The sequence below is a fragment of the Notechis scutatus genome, chromosome 3 (genome assembly GCF_049901735.1).
Source record: "Notechis scutatus isolate UNSWTSFEM ecotype Mainland chromosome 3, rNotScu1.2, whole genome shotgun sequence".
Classification (NCBI taxonomy): Eukaryota; Metazoa; Chordata; class Lepidosauria; order Squamata; family Elapidae; genus Notechis; species Notechis scutatus.
This window is the reverse complement of record NC_142011.1, coordinates 75,011,016-75,025,574: the sequence shown is the minus strand read 5'-3', so window position 1 is coordinate 75,025,574 and position 14,559 is coordinate 75,011,016. Positions and strand designations below refer to the sequence as shown.

Genomic DNA, 14,559 nt, shown 5'->3' with positions numbered 1-14,559 from the left:
ATTTTTGCTTTTAAGTAAAACTTGGTATCTGCAAAAAAATAATCTGTGGAGTGCAGTTATCTCCTTTCTCAATGAATTTATTCTATTCCATTTCACTTTCTTTTCTCTGGAGAACCAGCTCAAGTAAAGCAAGGAGAGGAGGCAAAGAAGATGCATAATTTCAGAAGATTTGCAGGACAACTGAAGATCTGTTTCCTAGCCACACTCACATTCCCAGCACAGAAAGGAAGGAGGCGCAGGAAGTGGAAGCTGCTTGGAATAAAGTTGTCAGATAGGCTATCACAGGGGAATGAAAGTGAAGGGATGGTGAGACAAGAAAGGAGACAAACTGGGTGGCTGAATGACTAAGCTTAGAGGTGTGAGGCAGTGAGGATAGACTTACTGGATTTCATAGTATAGAAGTATGATATATGTTTTTAAAATGTGTACTTTGAATGGGTGTCTGTAAAATTAGAAAAATATTAGGGAAGATGATGATTCAGAAAAAAGGAAACATTTGGAAATTGCATAAACCCATCAAGAGAGATTTTGTTGGTTTCCATGTTACTAATTTAACAATTGCAGTGATTCACAACTGCAATTGTTGAGTTGCAGTTGTGCAACTTGTGCACAAAAGGATGTAAAATGGGGCAAAAATCTCTTTAACAAATGTCTCGTTTAGCAACATAAATTTTGGGCTGAATTGTGTTCCTAAGTCAAGGACTACCTGTGTTGCAAACATAAGTTGTAGGACATTTCAGAAAAAATTGCTTAGATATGATTTGGAAATCTGGTTTGCTTTCCTTTGCTTTGAAGTGGGTATTTTGTTGAAATAAAAGATGATATTTTGAGTAATTTGCCTTTCTAAAAAAAAGTGTTGGCTTGTGATAATACAGTCTCTGACCACCTACAACTAATGCTAGTAATTTTGTGACACTATTTTGCTTGTTTGCTTGTATACTTAAGTCTTCAACCAAAACAATTCCCTGAATAATCTTCTACTCACATTAAGGCAGTAGTTGTTATCAGATTTACAAACTTTTTTCAGTATTAAAAGCTCAAGAGCCCCAAAAACATTGGGGATTCATGATTTAGATACATGAAGGATTGAATGAAAAGGAAGCATTGCATTAAAAAAAGATCAATGACAAAAACATCTTCATCTTTCAGCAACTTTTTAAAGGAACCAATGTGTTGCCTTCACTGATTTAGCTTCCTTTACTCTCAGCGGAGCTGTCATGTAGACCTAGATTAACCAGAATCAATTCCGATATTACTTTTAAAATTCCAAGATCCAACAGACAAAAAGTATGTGTCTGTGCGAATGAAACATGCAAAGAATTTAAAAACAGTACTTCTCAGTACGTGCTCAGCATTTTTAATATCAGAACTGAGCCGAGTAGTTTTTGTGCATTTAGATAGTAGGTAGGGAGATGATGAGATATAGTTAGATAGATAGATGGATGGATGGATGGATAGATGGAGATAGATAGATAGATAGATAGATAGATAGATAGATAGATAGATAGATAGGATATAGATAGTCAAATGTTGATACATATATAAACATTTATACATGTTTATGGATGGAATATAAAAACATGCAATGTTTTCTTTCAATATTAACATGAATTATCAGAATGCTAAACTCTGTTTAATATATCTCCCATCCCAAAAGTGACAGCAGTATAGACATAAGAAATGTCAAAAACATAAAAAAACATTTGAGTTATTAAGTCCGCGTGCCTTATAGTAAATGATATCAATAAAACTGTAATAGCTTTGTCAACTATGATGTCAGATTTTATAGCAGAAAATGGAATATTAAGTAAGCATTTAATCTTAAGAGAGGAATGGTTCTTGGACCCTACAGAAAAGAATGTCACTGTGCTTCTATTGTGTTCTGGATTTAACTTCACTTTGTTTTAGTAACATGGGTCATGGAAACTGGAAATATTTATAGAATAATGGAACATACAATAAGGATTGAAAGGAATTTACATAAGCCAAGCCTCTACCTAGAGCAGAGTTCATTGTTATAGCTTGTCACATATGATCATCCAAGAAAGGCCACCACCTCCTGGTATAATTTACTCCATTGTTGAGCTCTCATTGCAAGGGAATTTTTAATCTTTTCTATGTTCAACAAATATATATTTTCTTGTAGCTGAAATCAATTGTTTCTTGTTCCATCATTTAGAACCCCAAATAATTCTATCCTGTCTTCTATGTGACAGCTTTTCAGATATTTAAGACAAATCTGATTTTCTCCAGCTATAATATCTGATTCCTCCAAGCAATTTGTGTATTTTTTTTTCCTTCCAGGCCAGGCTGTTTATTTGGTTGTTCTCAGTGGGATGTATAACCTACAATCTTGTTGGTGGCCTAAAATGCAGTACCTACATTTGAATACAATATTCTGTGATCAAACCAACACAGAACAGAGAAGAACAATTACTTTAAGTGTTTAAGTGAAATGAAGTTATGGAAAGCTTTTTTAATAGCTGTAATGGGGCAGGAGTAACTCTGAAGTAGAGCTGGGAGAGATGTCATCAAGACAATGGAGAGAAGTGTAATTTGAAAAAAACATGTCAAGACATGATCTTCCTAGTTCCCTTGAACATAAAGAGAAGGAGGGAGAAACACATTCAGATATGCAAGATTCTGCTCCCTTATAATAAAAGCAGTACTAGTTTGCATGTCTTAGATTTCCTAGTTTGGTCTATTTGGGGGGGGCTGTCAATAACAATTCATACGTATATGAAACCAAATTTTAGAGCATTTTCTGTGTCATTTAGTTTTCTGTATTATTTAAATTTTGAGGAAAGTATTATTTGATGTAAAGAATTATTTAATATATATCATTAGTATTATCTTTAACAAAAATAATATATTTCATCAAAATTACATACATACACATACATGCACAACTTACATGCAAAGTAAAACCAATCCTTACTTAAAAGAATCTAAGTACTTGCTGTAATGTGCACTTGTGTGCCCAGGCAGTTACACATTAACTTCTTTACTAAAAACATAAGTCTGGTGAATGGAAAAAATACTATTATTTTTACAGATCAAATGAACTCAGGCCATGATAGAGGAAAATTGGGTATCATTTTCTGGTTTGATAGAATGGGGAATGACTTTTAATGAAATTCTTTTGAGGTTCAAATTGAGATTATGAAAAATATTTGTAGCTCATTTGTCCAGTTCACAAACAAAGTAAGCATGTATTTTGATGAAAACATTTCAGAGAAGCATAGTTAGATCAATGAAGAACATTAGCTACATCTAAGGAAATGGTTGAATATTGACACTATGTATATTTCTACAAACCTACACAGTGAAGACCAATCAATTATTTTTAATAGCAGGCTGTAATCTTTGCAACTTCAATTTCTTATGCCACTGTTTTTTTTGTTTGGGAGCACTTACTATGCAAAGCCTTACTCTTGCACATTCAGCATGAAAAGTGTAGTCTTGTAAAATACTGAATATTTTCGGCGTATGACAGACGGCTCAATACTGTATGAAATTAGCTGCCATGATTTCCTGTGGCAGGAAATTATCTATGTGTCATTAGACACACAGTTAGCGTGTCTCCATATATTAATCTCATGTGCCTCTTAGGGATTTAACTGGGGAAAAAAAGCTGGAGTCAGCATAATGACATACCATTTAACTTTGCAGGAGAGACATATATGTATGAAACTATTTTTTAAGAGTAAGCGTATCAAGATATAAATTAGTAATGATGCCTGGTTTTGCATTATGAAGCAGAAAGTAAGAGATGCATTGGCCTCTCTTGATACTACATTTACTTGTTTTCCTAACACTAAGAATTTAGCCGTTCTTATGGTATCATTTTTGAGAGGTCAAACACACCTTCCCATATGTGATCTTAAATTATAATGTAATGAAAATTCCACTATAGGAGCACTTCATTTTTATTGAGGCAATCTGACATAAAAGTAAAATTTTCCAACCAGGCAGAACCTAACATCTTGAATAATCCCATAGATCCAGTTCTCTCATCATTTCCAAATAAACCTTCCTAAACTAGCAAGAAAATAATCCTTATGTATTGAAATGTTCATGCCTTTGTGAACTAGGATTCTTAAAAGTGCTCTCTCTGTATATATGTACATGTGTGCATGAATGCACTTATGCACACATCTTCAAGGCAGTTTTTGACACCTGGCAATTGCCTGGACCAATCGCTTCCGTTTTCATGGCATGGATTTTCAGAAGTGGCTTGCCATTGCTTCTTTCCTAGGGCAGACAGAGAGTGACTGGCCCAAGATCTCTCTGCTGGCTTTGTGCCTTAAGTGAGAACTAGAACTCACTAGAAACACCCAGTTTCTATCTGGGTATCTTAATTATATCAAATTAGCTCTAAGGCAGTTCTTCTTACCTGTTTTTAAAAGCACATTTCACATGTTATTTTGATGGATTTTCAATGACAGAGTAAAGGTAAAATAGCTTGGAAAGGCAAAATGAAGTGTATTTTTTGTTTCCAAAAGAAGCATCAGTAGGCACCAGTACATTCCTTTAATGTGAATTGAAAGAAGCACATAAGACAGTTTTGTCCAAAATAATCTTGCCCTTTCAGTTCTTTGTTCAACAACAGTATACCTATTTTCAGTGCATATACATGGGACTTTAAAGAGATTTCTTTCAAACTACCAACACCCAATAATATAGCATCTGGGCTGTTGACTGGCATGGGTGCCAGAGAACACGTGCTAATTCTGAAATACCTGTTAGTTTCTGTCCCGATTCAATAAGATTTCTATTTTTAAAGTCCCAAAATTGATCACGTCCATCCAATTTCTGGGCAGCATTAAAAGCTTGTCATGCTTGAGAAGGATTGCAAGCTCACACTAAATGCTTTCCCCCAAAAAAACCATTGTTAGTTCTACCTTTCCTCTTTCTTCACTTTAAACCTCACACACTATACCAATTAGGGAGACTGGAACTGTCATTCTTGACCGCCAAGGTCACCAACGTAACTGATATGATTCTGTTAAAAAATAAGATTTAACATTCAACCATCCTGCTTCCCTTGAACATTTTGGTAAGATTTCCCACCCTCATTGAATTCATGGAATGCATTTTTATATAATCCAATTATTATTAATATGTGGTGACAACTACTCCGGATGCAGAGATTTCTTCGGTAAGTAAGGTTCTTCCTGATACTGCAATTAAGTCTTGGATTGTTAAAAAAAACCTCTGAAATCATTACGAAATAATTCTAGCATGTGTGTTTCTTTGAAAGTAAGACATAAATAGTTATCACTGTTGTATCGTCTTTAGCTATTTTCTTCTGACTTTCCTGTGCAATGAAAAAACTGTCCTGTTTATTTGGAGGCCCCACTTTAATCTGTCCCTTTTTTATGTAATAATTACACCTTATATCAAGCAGTCTCTTTGCCTGTAAGAGAACTAACTCTCAAAACAAGAGACTTTTCCCTCTAATGTGTGAATAGAAAACTGGGTGATGAAATGACCTGTTCTTCAGATGCAAAACTATAACCACAGGAATGTTTACAACTTCAGAATGTACACCAGGTTGTAAGACACATCTCTTCTTATGTCTTTAACTGAATTGGTAAACCATTTCCTTAAATAAGTTCAGAATGAAATAAAGTCACTAACTCTGTCCCTCCTTCCCAAAAAGCAAGCAAAATGTTTCTTTTCCTGTCCTTTATATCCTTTTCCTGAGCTTTATTTCCTTTTTGGGAAGGTGATGGTGACACAAGTTTATTTGTAGCTATGCCATCCCCACATAATTATCTTTAACCATTAATCTGGAATGGATTCTCCATGAAGGTACTCCGGACTAAGTTTATTGAGACTTCTGTTGACAAGAAACAACATTGCTTTGTCTTTTGAGTTATTATTTTGTGGTGCTAAGCAATAGGTTTCCATACATAAATGATAAGAGAAAAGATATAAGCAAACCAGCAGAAGGAAAATATATTTCAAAAAGCCAACATTTTCATTTAATTCCTAGCCAAAGGCAACATAAGGTATTTTATGCCAGCAGATCCCAGACTGTTGCTCTAGTACAGGGACTAAAGTGGACAGGGAGAGGAGATTAAATAATAATCAGTTTGGCAAATTTTCTATTTTCCCCTCCAAATTAAGCAATCAATGGTTTTGTTACGCCAGCATTACAATATAATAGAAAATGTTCTTATTGAGCTCTGCCTCAATGAAAATTTAAATCTTTGTGTTTATCATTGCACTAGGAGCGTATTATACCCTACTCCCCAAAAATGAATCCCAAATTCCCTCCTAGAGCATATCTTCTAGAAAAACAGACCCTTGAAGTCCCTATCCTGTTGAAGTCCTTTGCAGCTCCAGACAGACCAATTAACAAGGGAATTAGTAAGCTAAATGGGCCTTCCTTTTTTTGTTTGCAATACTATGCAACTTACATAAAGATGACATTTTTAAAGCTCATGCAGACCTATGGTCTTCTTTTCTCCAACAGCCTTAAGCACTCAGCATGAATAAGGTAACATCTGCATGGACGTTTTTTCAACATGGGTTCTCCTTGCAAAGAAGTTATCTCCCACAGGTCACCTAGCAGGTGGAAGTCATCTTGCTGAGCAAGAAATGGAGCTTGAAATAGAAGAATTGTGCCAGCTATAAAACAGCTTCATTTGCTACTTTTCTCCCACTGTTTAAAGGTTTTAGCTCCACTATGAATAAAAGCTATCAAACCTATTACATATATACATACATACATGATGAAGTACTTTTTCAGCCTCAAAAGTCGCAAATACATCACTTCCATGCCTGTGTATTTTCCTCACGCTGTACACTTTTTATGTGGCAGCAGAGTTCACGTGGTGAGTAGGCATATTAATTTTAATATATGGTTAAATTAATTTTCATTTTTGTCTTGATTCTGCCACATCCCTTTCATGGTCCTCTCCCTGCTTGTCTTGTGGTGTGCAGCCCCGTGTCTACCACACAAAGACCTAGCCTGTTTGCTAGCCTGAAAAAAAAAATCAACAATCATGTTTTAAATAATAATTTTATGTTAATATCGTACCTAAATAATATTCTCTGAGATAATGAGACTGCAAATGTGGGCAAACATTGGGGCTCCATTCTCTTCCAGTCCTATGCCATGGCAGGTCATCTAAGTGGCTACACAATTGATTGGTATCTAGAGATGATCTCAAGGGTGTAGGACACAGTGAGGATTGGGGGAAGCCAGGGATTGTCAGGCTAGAGCTGGTAGTTACATATATGTATAGCCAGGGGTGGGATTCCACCGGTATAACAACCAGTTCGGTGATTGCATATTCTGCGCACATGCTCCACATTTTAAAAAGCCATACTTACTTTCAACTGAAGCCTCTGTGAATAAAACAGCTGAAGTGTGCCAAACCGCTCTGTCGTGCCAATCAGCTGTGCTCTAAACAAAGGAAATAAAGGACAGGAAAGAGCAAGGGCGGGTGGGTGGGCCCACATGCTCGTCACAGGAAACCATTTCAGCGCCAGCTGATCATCGGAACAAGGGGTTTGCCCAAACCGGTCCAAACCGGTAGAATCCCACGACTGTGTAGAGCAATAGTTTGTCTTCATCTCCCATGTACTATGCCATAAATATTGATTTATTTGTGGGATAAATGAGAAAAAGAAGCAAGGAATTTAAATCACAATGGATACATGAGACATTTGCACTTTTATTGGCAACGGGCAATTAACTTGCTTCATTCTTGGATGGCATATTCTTTTCTAGCCAAGATATGTCTAGGAGACTTTCAGTAAGTCTGTCTCGGAGCCAACCTAAGCTGAATGATCTAGTGATCTATGATTTAAAGTAAAGTCCTGGATAGGGCAACAGCTATGAATACTGTGCCCCTATTAGACTTTATAATATCTGAAAAAATGCTTGCTAACTTACAATTCAATGGAAATGAGATATTTCCCAGGTAGCTTGCCATGCAGCTTATTTCTGTCTACTTGTCAATGGAAGCAAGTAAAAACATAGGCTTTAAAGTTGTTTATATAGTTAAAAAGGCAAATCAAATGGAATATTTTGTTAGTTCAGCACCTTTTGAAAGCTTTCATGGGGGAAGGAGAATACATAATACTAACAAAGTATGATTTAGGGACATACCAATGTGAATAATGGGCACAGTCTTCTCTTCTGTTGGTGAGTTTTGAGACTACCACAAGGAAATATTCTTGTTTAAATTCTTAACATTAGAAGAGAATATATATATAGCTCAGGAGTCCTCTCTGAACTTAATTATTATCTAAAGGCTTTGTCTGCCATCTGTAGGTTAACAAATTAGCAAGTTATTTCTTTTTAAACAGTATTAAACCTTATGGATAAAAGGGGAGGAAGTTTCGAAGACTTTTTAAAAAATAAAATAAAATGTATTACTAGATTCTCATTCTTTAGATGCAAAAACTAATAACTTCCTTTTTGGTTTTTTCTTTGAATATTAATTCACATGATTCTACCACTGTTTTAATTATCTAAGAATAAATAAATTGGGTAGCTTTTTATTCACTGTAAGAGTAATCAAAGTCTAGCATTCTGATACTGGATTGATTATTCACTTTCCACAAATGCCTTCAGGCTTTAGTAACAGGCTCATTATTACATCTGAAAATATATCCTTTAATCTCAAGCAGTAACTGTCTTACTGCAAATATTTACTGATTATTCAACATGACTCTTATCTCAAGGTGATAAAAAAAACACCATGCTCCATAAAGCTTTCCATGTAACAATTTCTTTTCTAAAAAGTACTGTTGAGCAATGAAAAGGCATTGCTTAGGGAAAGTGTTTTCCGCCACATTAACTCCTTTTCAAGGGTTTGCCTGCTAGTTAAAGCTTTCTGTAGAATAATTAAAATATAGCCCATCTTTGGAAATGCATTTACAAGCCCAGGAAAAGAAACTGTTTTCAAATAGTGAGAATAATGTAAGTACAAGAGAAGAAATAACTGTTGATCTTACATGCTGAAGAACAAAGAAATTATGGCCTTGGTTGAACAGACAGTGTTAATTGAACACTTTTGGTCTTGGATGAAATCTCACTGCATTATTTGCATTTGAAAATACATTCACAAGTTCAGTGTGGCTCAGATATCCCATGAATTATATTGTATGAGCAATATGCAACATTGCTGCATTTGGGAACATTTATTTACTCATTAATGAATACTTAATTCCTTTACCCCTTTAAAAATGGAACCATTCAAGAAGTTTAGCATAATGACTGCAAGCAACTGGTAAATCAACGCTCATTAAATTTATTAGTACTGTTTTATTTTTAATGTGAATGTGGATACCAGAATGTGGTATCCGGCACACATTCTGCTCAATACAACAGAATAAAAATAGAATAGTAAGTAAGAAATATAATAGCAACAACAAAAAGTGTGCTGTAGTGTTTTTGATATATACTAAATACATAGAAGTTTTATATAGCTGTTTAAAAAAGGATGACTATATTTCTTGATAACTGTCCATATATTATCTGTGTCTATAAGCAATTCATTCCTAAGTCATAAGTAATATGAGATCTTCAATTCACTGAATAATTGGGGCTATAAATTTGACTTTTCAATATTAAAAGTCTAGTCTCTTAGTGGAAAGAGAGGCTCAGAAAATCCATTTCTGTAGTCTAGCTGTCAATTTTCATGTAGTAGAAGAAGAGTTGGGGGGAAAAAAGATGGCCATCCAGAAACATTAAACTCTGACTAAAATTGTACTGGTATATTTCTTCTAGGTCATAATTAAAACATTGCAAAACATTTTATTAAAATATATTATTTTATTATTCATCTTGCTTTTCCAGCAAACATGATGCCTTACTCATTCTTTTCACTATAAATGCAATGGGACTAATAGTATTTTTTTTAAAGCCACAATCTAACATCAAATGAATATTGAAGTTAATATAATTCCCACTGTTTAAACAAAATGAGATTTTTAATACCCTGTTCCATCCAGACTTTAAAAACTTCATAATGAATCTTATAAAGGCTAGTCATGGGCTGATTTATTTCATAAGATTTAGTAAGCTCTTCTAATAATTTAAGCATCTGTGAAGCTGAAATTATTGTTTACCTGCAGAAATCATGGAATACCATAGGCTGGAGAATAGCATATTTCAGCACAGAACATAAAAGAAAAAATAAAGTAAAATAAAATTACAAGAATCATACCAGGTCTAATATACTTCTGTTACTACTCCCCTCCCATAGTCAAATATTGCAGTCAATGTGCAATCAAACCCATTTGTACATATATAGCTAATACTTATTAGCCAATTACAGTAGATAACATTAGCTTTACTAATAATATAGCCAAATTCTGGGTTGCAGTGTCTAAAACGTAATATCAAATACTGTATCCCTAATAAAGTGTATAACCACTGACTGTAATATAGGTAATCCTCTTACAAGAGCTCATTTAGTGACTGTTTAAAGTTATAACGTCACTGAAAAAAGTGACTTAGGACCATTTTTCACACCATTGGAGAATATTCATGGTCATGAGATCAAAATTCAGATGCTTGGCAATTGACTCATATTTATGATGGTTGAAGTGTCCTGGGGTCATGTGATCACCCTTTTGCGACTTTCTGACAAGCAAAGTCAATGGAGGAAGCCAGATTCATTTAACGACCGTGTCATAACTTAACAACTGCAGTGATTCACTTAACAACTGTGGCAAGAAAAGTTGTAAAATGGGGCAAAACTCAATTAAGAAATGTTGGGCTGTAAGTCAAGGATTGCCTGTAATAAAGTTCGCAAACGTCAGGAGTTCTTGATTTTGGAGCTTTTCATAAGTATGTAATGGACCAGAAAGAATGGAGATGAGGATGTGATGAATGCTGAGTAGCCTGATTGTCAATCGTGCTTTAAAATTCCATTTAAATTAGGCCACATCAAAATCAAGATTTATTTCTTTCATCTGTACACAACAGGAAGCTTCCCCCATCCCCCACCTTTTAAAGCAGAAAGTAGTAAAAGAAGCAGAAGCTATCTTTCTGGTCTCTGCTGTGCTGATTTGAATATCTGCAGGCAAACAATCTAAAAAAATGAAGAACAGAATATGACTGATAAAAGACTTTCAGGCATATGAAATCCTTTCATAACAAGACTTTTTTTTCATCAACCTCTCCCCTTCCTACAACCATCCCTTGATGATAAGATAGGAGGCAACGTTTTTTATTTATTTAATCTATTTATATAGCAGCCCCTCTTAGAAATAACAATGTGGAGTTAAAAATTCATATATAATGAACCATTATTTTTGCATTGTTGATAGATGGGATGCTCAGGTTTAGAGTAGTTTTCCATCTTATAAATGTGTCCCGGAAGGAAAATTAGCATCAATCACGTGATTATTGAAGAGGCAGATAGCTTCAGGTTATCAATGAATCCTATCAACCAATGTAATGGTCTGAGAAGAAAAAGCAATCAGAGAAAAGAAGGAAAATGCAATGAAAGAGAAAAAGAAAAGAAAAAAGGAAGGAATGTGCTATGCGGATGAAGATGAGCAGACTCAAAGAAGCTTTTTATGTTTTATCTTTAAAAGCGTCCATGTAGTTTTCTATATGATATCAAACATTGATGCAATTCCTTTTTTTTTTTGGCTCAAATAAACAGAATTTCAATAAAGCTACCAGGAGTCACCTGTAAGTAGGCTCCATGTTCCATCTTAAAGGCACTCCATCCTTAAAAAATGAAATCATAGTGCAGTGGAGTGATAGACAGGCAAGTTCCTAACATATTTGCTGGTATGGTAGAACAAATATATATCTGGTCAAGCATGCAGCAATGGCTACTAACACAATTTTTCAGCAGCTGGCCTTCAGATATACAGCCTTCAACATAGCTGCAAAATACATAGTTCATGTAATCTGAAGCCACTCATTGCTGCTTCTTCCAAAAATGTCTATTCCTTTTTAAAAGGCACCTTGTGCAGGAACACTTCAGCAGTACCACTGAAATATGCTCACATAGAAGCCTACAAACATATTTAAATTGCCATTTAAGGTAGCTTAAAAGTTGTCCTCATCTTACAACCAATCAAACTTACCATGGACCTGCCCAAAAAAGATCATTACAATCCAGTTTTTGACCGCTGTCCAGCTCTCTGCAGATATGTGACTGCATTCAGGCGCTAGGCAACTGGCCTGCATTTACAGCTATTTGCTGTCTTCTGTGATTACATGACCATGATTTATAATTTTGTGTGTGTGCAAAAAATGGGTTTAGTTTCCCATAGCAAACAATGGGTTTGCTCAACACCCATGGCATCTTCTTAACAACTGCAGATTTGCTTAGTTACCATTGCTAAAAAAAATTGTCATAAAATTGGGTGGGTCCCATGATAATCCAGTTTACAACCATCACAACTTGAGACCATAAAGGGTAGTCTATCATGGCCCTAAGTCAAGAACTACCTGTATTTCCCCTGACAGACGTGATATAATTTAGACATCAATTTACAGCAGTTTTAATCAGATTTTCTGTCAAGAAGCAATGCTACTTTGGAAGAAATAATCCATGTCTTAGGATACAAGCTCAGAGGTATTTTGTACCTTAACATATAATATTGATTTATCATGTTTATTTGACTTAGTTTGATCATTAAATGTGAAAAAGGGGTTTCCAATCATGAACGGAAAGTTGTTTAACTAAAACATTCAGAGTTTAACTAAAACATTCGAGGTTAAGAGCAATATTCAAGTAATTCAACAGCCTAATTGGAAATTACCCTATATGAAACTGTAAATACTTTGTGTCACGTAGATTGGCAGCACGTAGCTAGTCTTGGTTAATTTACAGAACTAAGCAGAGTTCCTCAGGTTAGAATTTCAATGGAAACCATTTGCAAGTTCATGATACACACACTAGAATGGGAATTCAAAAAAATTATCCTGAAAGGCAGCACTCATGCCAAAAAAACTGCCTGGATGTTTACACTGTATGCCAAGTTTAAATGAAAAACAACTATTTTAAAAATTATGAACATTTCCCAACATAATAATTCAAAAATACAGATTTATTTTGCATGGTTTAAAATGTTATAAAAACATAGGGCAATGGAAATTGGCTGAAATGGATGTTGGTATAATTACCTGAGAATGCCCTTTCTATCTATGCTGCAAGAGAGACTAGGATGGGTTAGACTCCTCCCTGTGATATCATAGAGCTGAGTCTGCCTCTATATAAAAAGCTAGCCCTCAGCCGGATCCCCAGCTTTGGCAAAGATACTCGACAAACTTTAGTGAGTGTCTCTGGAAGCCAAAAAACAGAAGAATCATGCCTTACCAGAACCGGACACAACAAGGGTGGGGATGGACTCTCTCGCAGCGTAGATAGAAAAGGCATTCTCAGGTAATTATACCAACGCCCATTCTCATCCATGCTGCGCCGAGAGTCCAGGATGGGACCTATCAAAGCCTGCATGTCCATGGGAGGGCCATTGTCCGGTCAGTCTACTCCAATTGCAGGACCACCCTCTGAAGCACCTGTCTGCCAAAAGCTGCATTAGCAGAGGTAAAAGAGTCCAGACGATAGTGTCTAATGAAAGGCGACAGAGATGCCCATGTAGCTGCTCTGCAAATTTCTTCAAGAGATGCCTGAGTAGCCCAGGTAGCAGAAATCATGGTGCTTCTGGTGGAGTGAGCCGTCAGGTTTTTGGGCACTGGGAGAGCCAAGGTCTTGTAGGCATTGGAGATACACACCTTGATCCATCTACTCAAATTGGGGGAAGAGGCCTTGTTCCCCAAAGAAGACAGAGAAAAGGACACAAACATAGCTTCAGTTTTCCTAAATGCTGCAGTATACTTGATGTATATTCAAAGCTCTCTTCTGACATCTAACATATGCCACTTGTGTTCCAACTCGTGGCGTGGCTGGGGGCAGAAATCTGGCAACACAATATCCTGTGACCAATGGGACCAGGTATTAACTTTTGGGATAAATGTGGGATCTAAATGAAGAACCACCCTGTTCTCATGAAAGGTGCAGAGATCCTGCCTGACTGAGAGGGCTGCCAGTTCAGAAACCCTCCTGGCTGACGTAATTGCCGTGAGAAAAACCACCTGAAGGGTCAAGAATTGGAGAGACACCGACCTAAGGGGTTCAAATGGAGGCTCCGTCAGGGCCTGAAACACCTTCGGGAGGTCCCACAAGGGGTCCCTGTGGACCACAGGGGGATGGAGGTTGGAAGCCCTGTTAGGAATATAAGTCACCTAACAGTTCGGTTGGAAAATATATAAACCAGGATAGACATTTTAATACTGTCTCTTTAAGGGAATGCTAAAATTGTAATTGGGTGTGGTTCCTCAAACGGCCATAAGATGGAGACAGAAACCTGGGTTGTTCTGTCCTATAGCTGAGAGTGTTGCCGTTCCTACATTTCCCTATTGATTATTGACTGATCATAGTTTTTCTTGGATTTGATGTAAGTCTGTTACTGAACTGTTTATGATACTGGATTTTGTTATTGGATTATCCCTGGACTGAAAACTGACTGCTTTAACCGTGAATGACTTGGACTGTTTTGTTGAAC

At 36.0% G+C, this 14,559-nt stretch overlaps 2 protein-coding genes across 6 annotated transcripts in view; one reads left to right on the top strand and one right to left on the bottom strand.

Moving 5' to 3' along the window:
* The window catches only part of PIGK (phosphatidylinositol glycan anchor biosynthesis class K), a 131,124-nt gene extending 124,393 nt beyond the window's left edge, over positions 1–6,731 (top strand). For 2 of the 5 annotated variants that reach the window (XM_087960491.1, XM_087960488.1), the window contains one exon: positions 119–834. In XM_087960491.1, coding sequence (XP_087816617.1) covers positions 119–127 — 9 coding nt within the window. In that variant the 3' untranslated portion in view covers positions 128–834. Of the gene's footprint in view, positions 1–112; positions 835–6,484 lie in introns of those variants that run through there. The other 3 variants (XM_087960490.1, XM_087960487.1, XM_087960493.1) reach the window with 2 other exon arrangements.
* The window catches only part of ST6GALNAC5 (ST6 N-acetylgalactosaminide alpha-2,6-sialyltransferase 5), an 81,289-nt gene that overhangs the window by 14,398 nt on the left and 52,332 nt on the right, over positions 1–14,559 (bottom strand). The gene's annotated exons all lie outside the window — the stretch shown is intronic.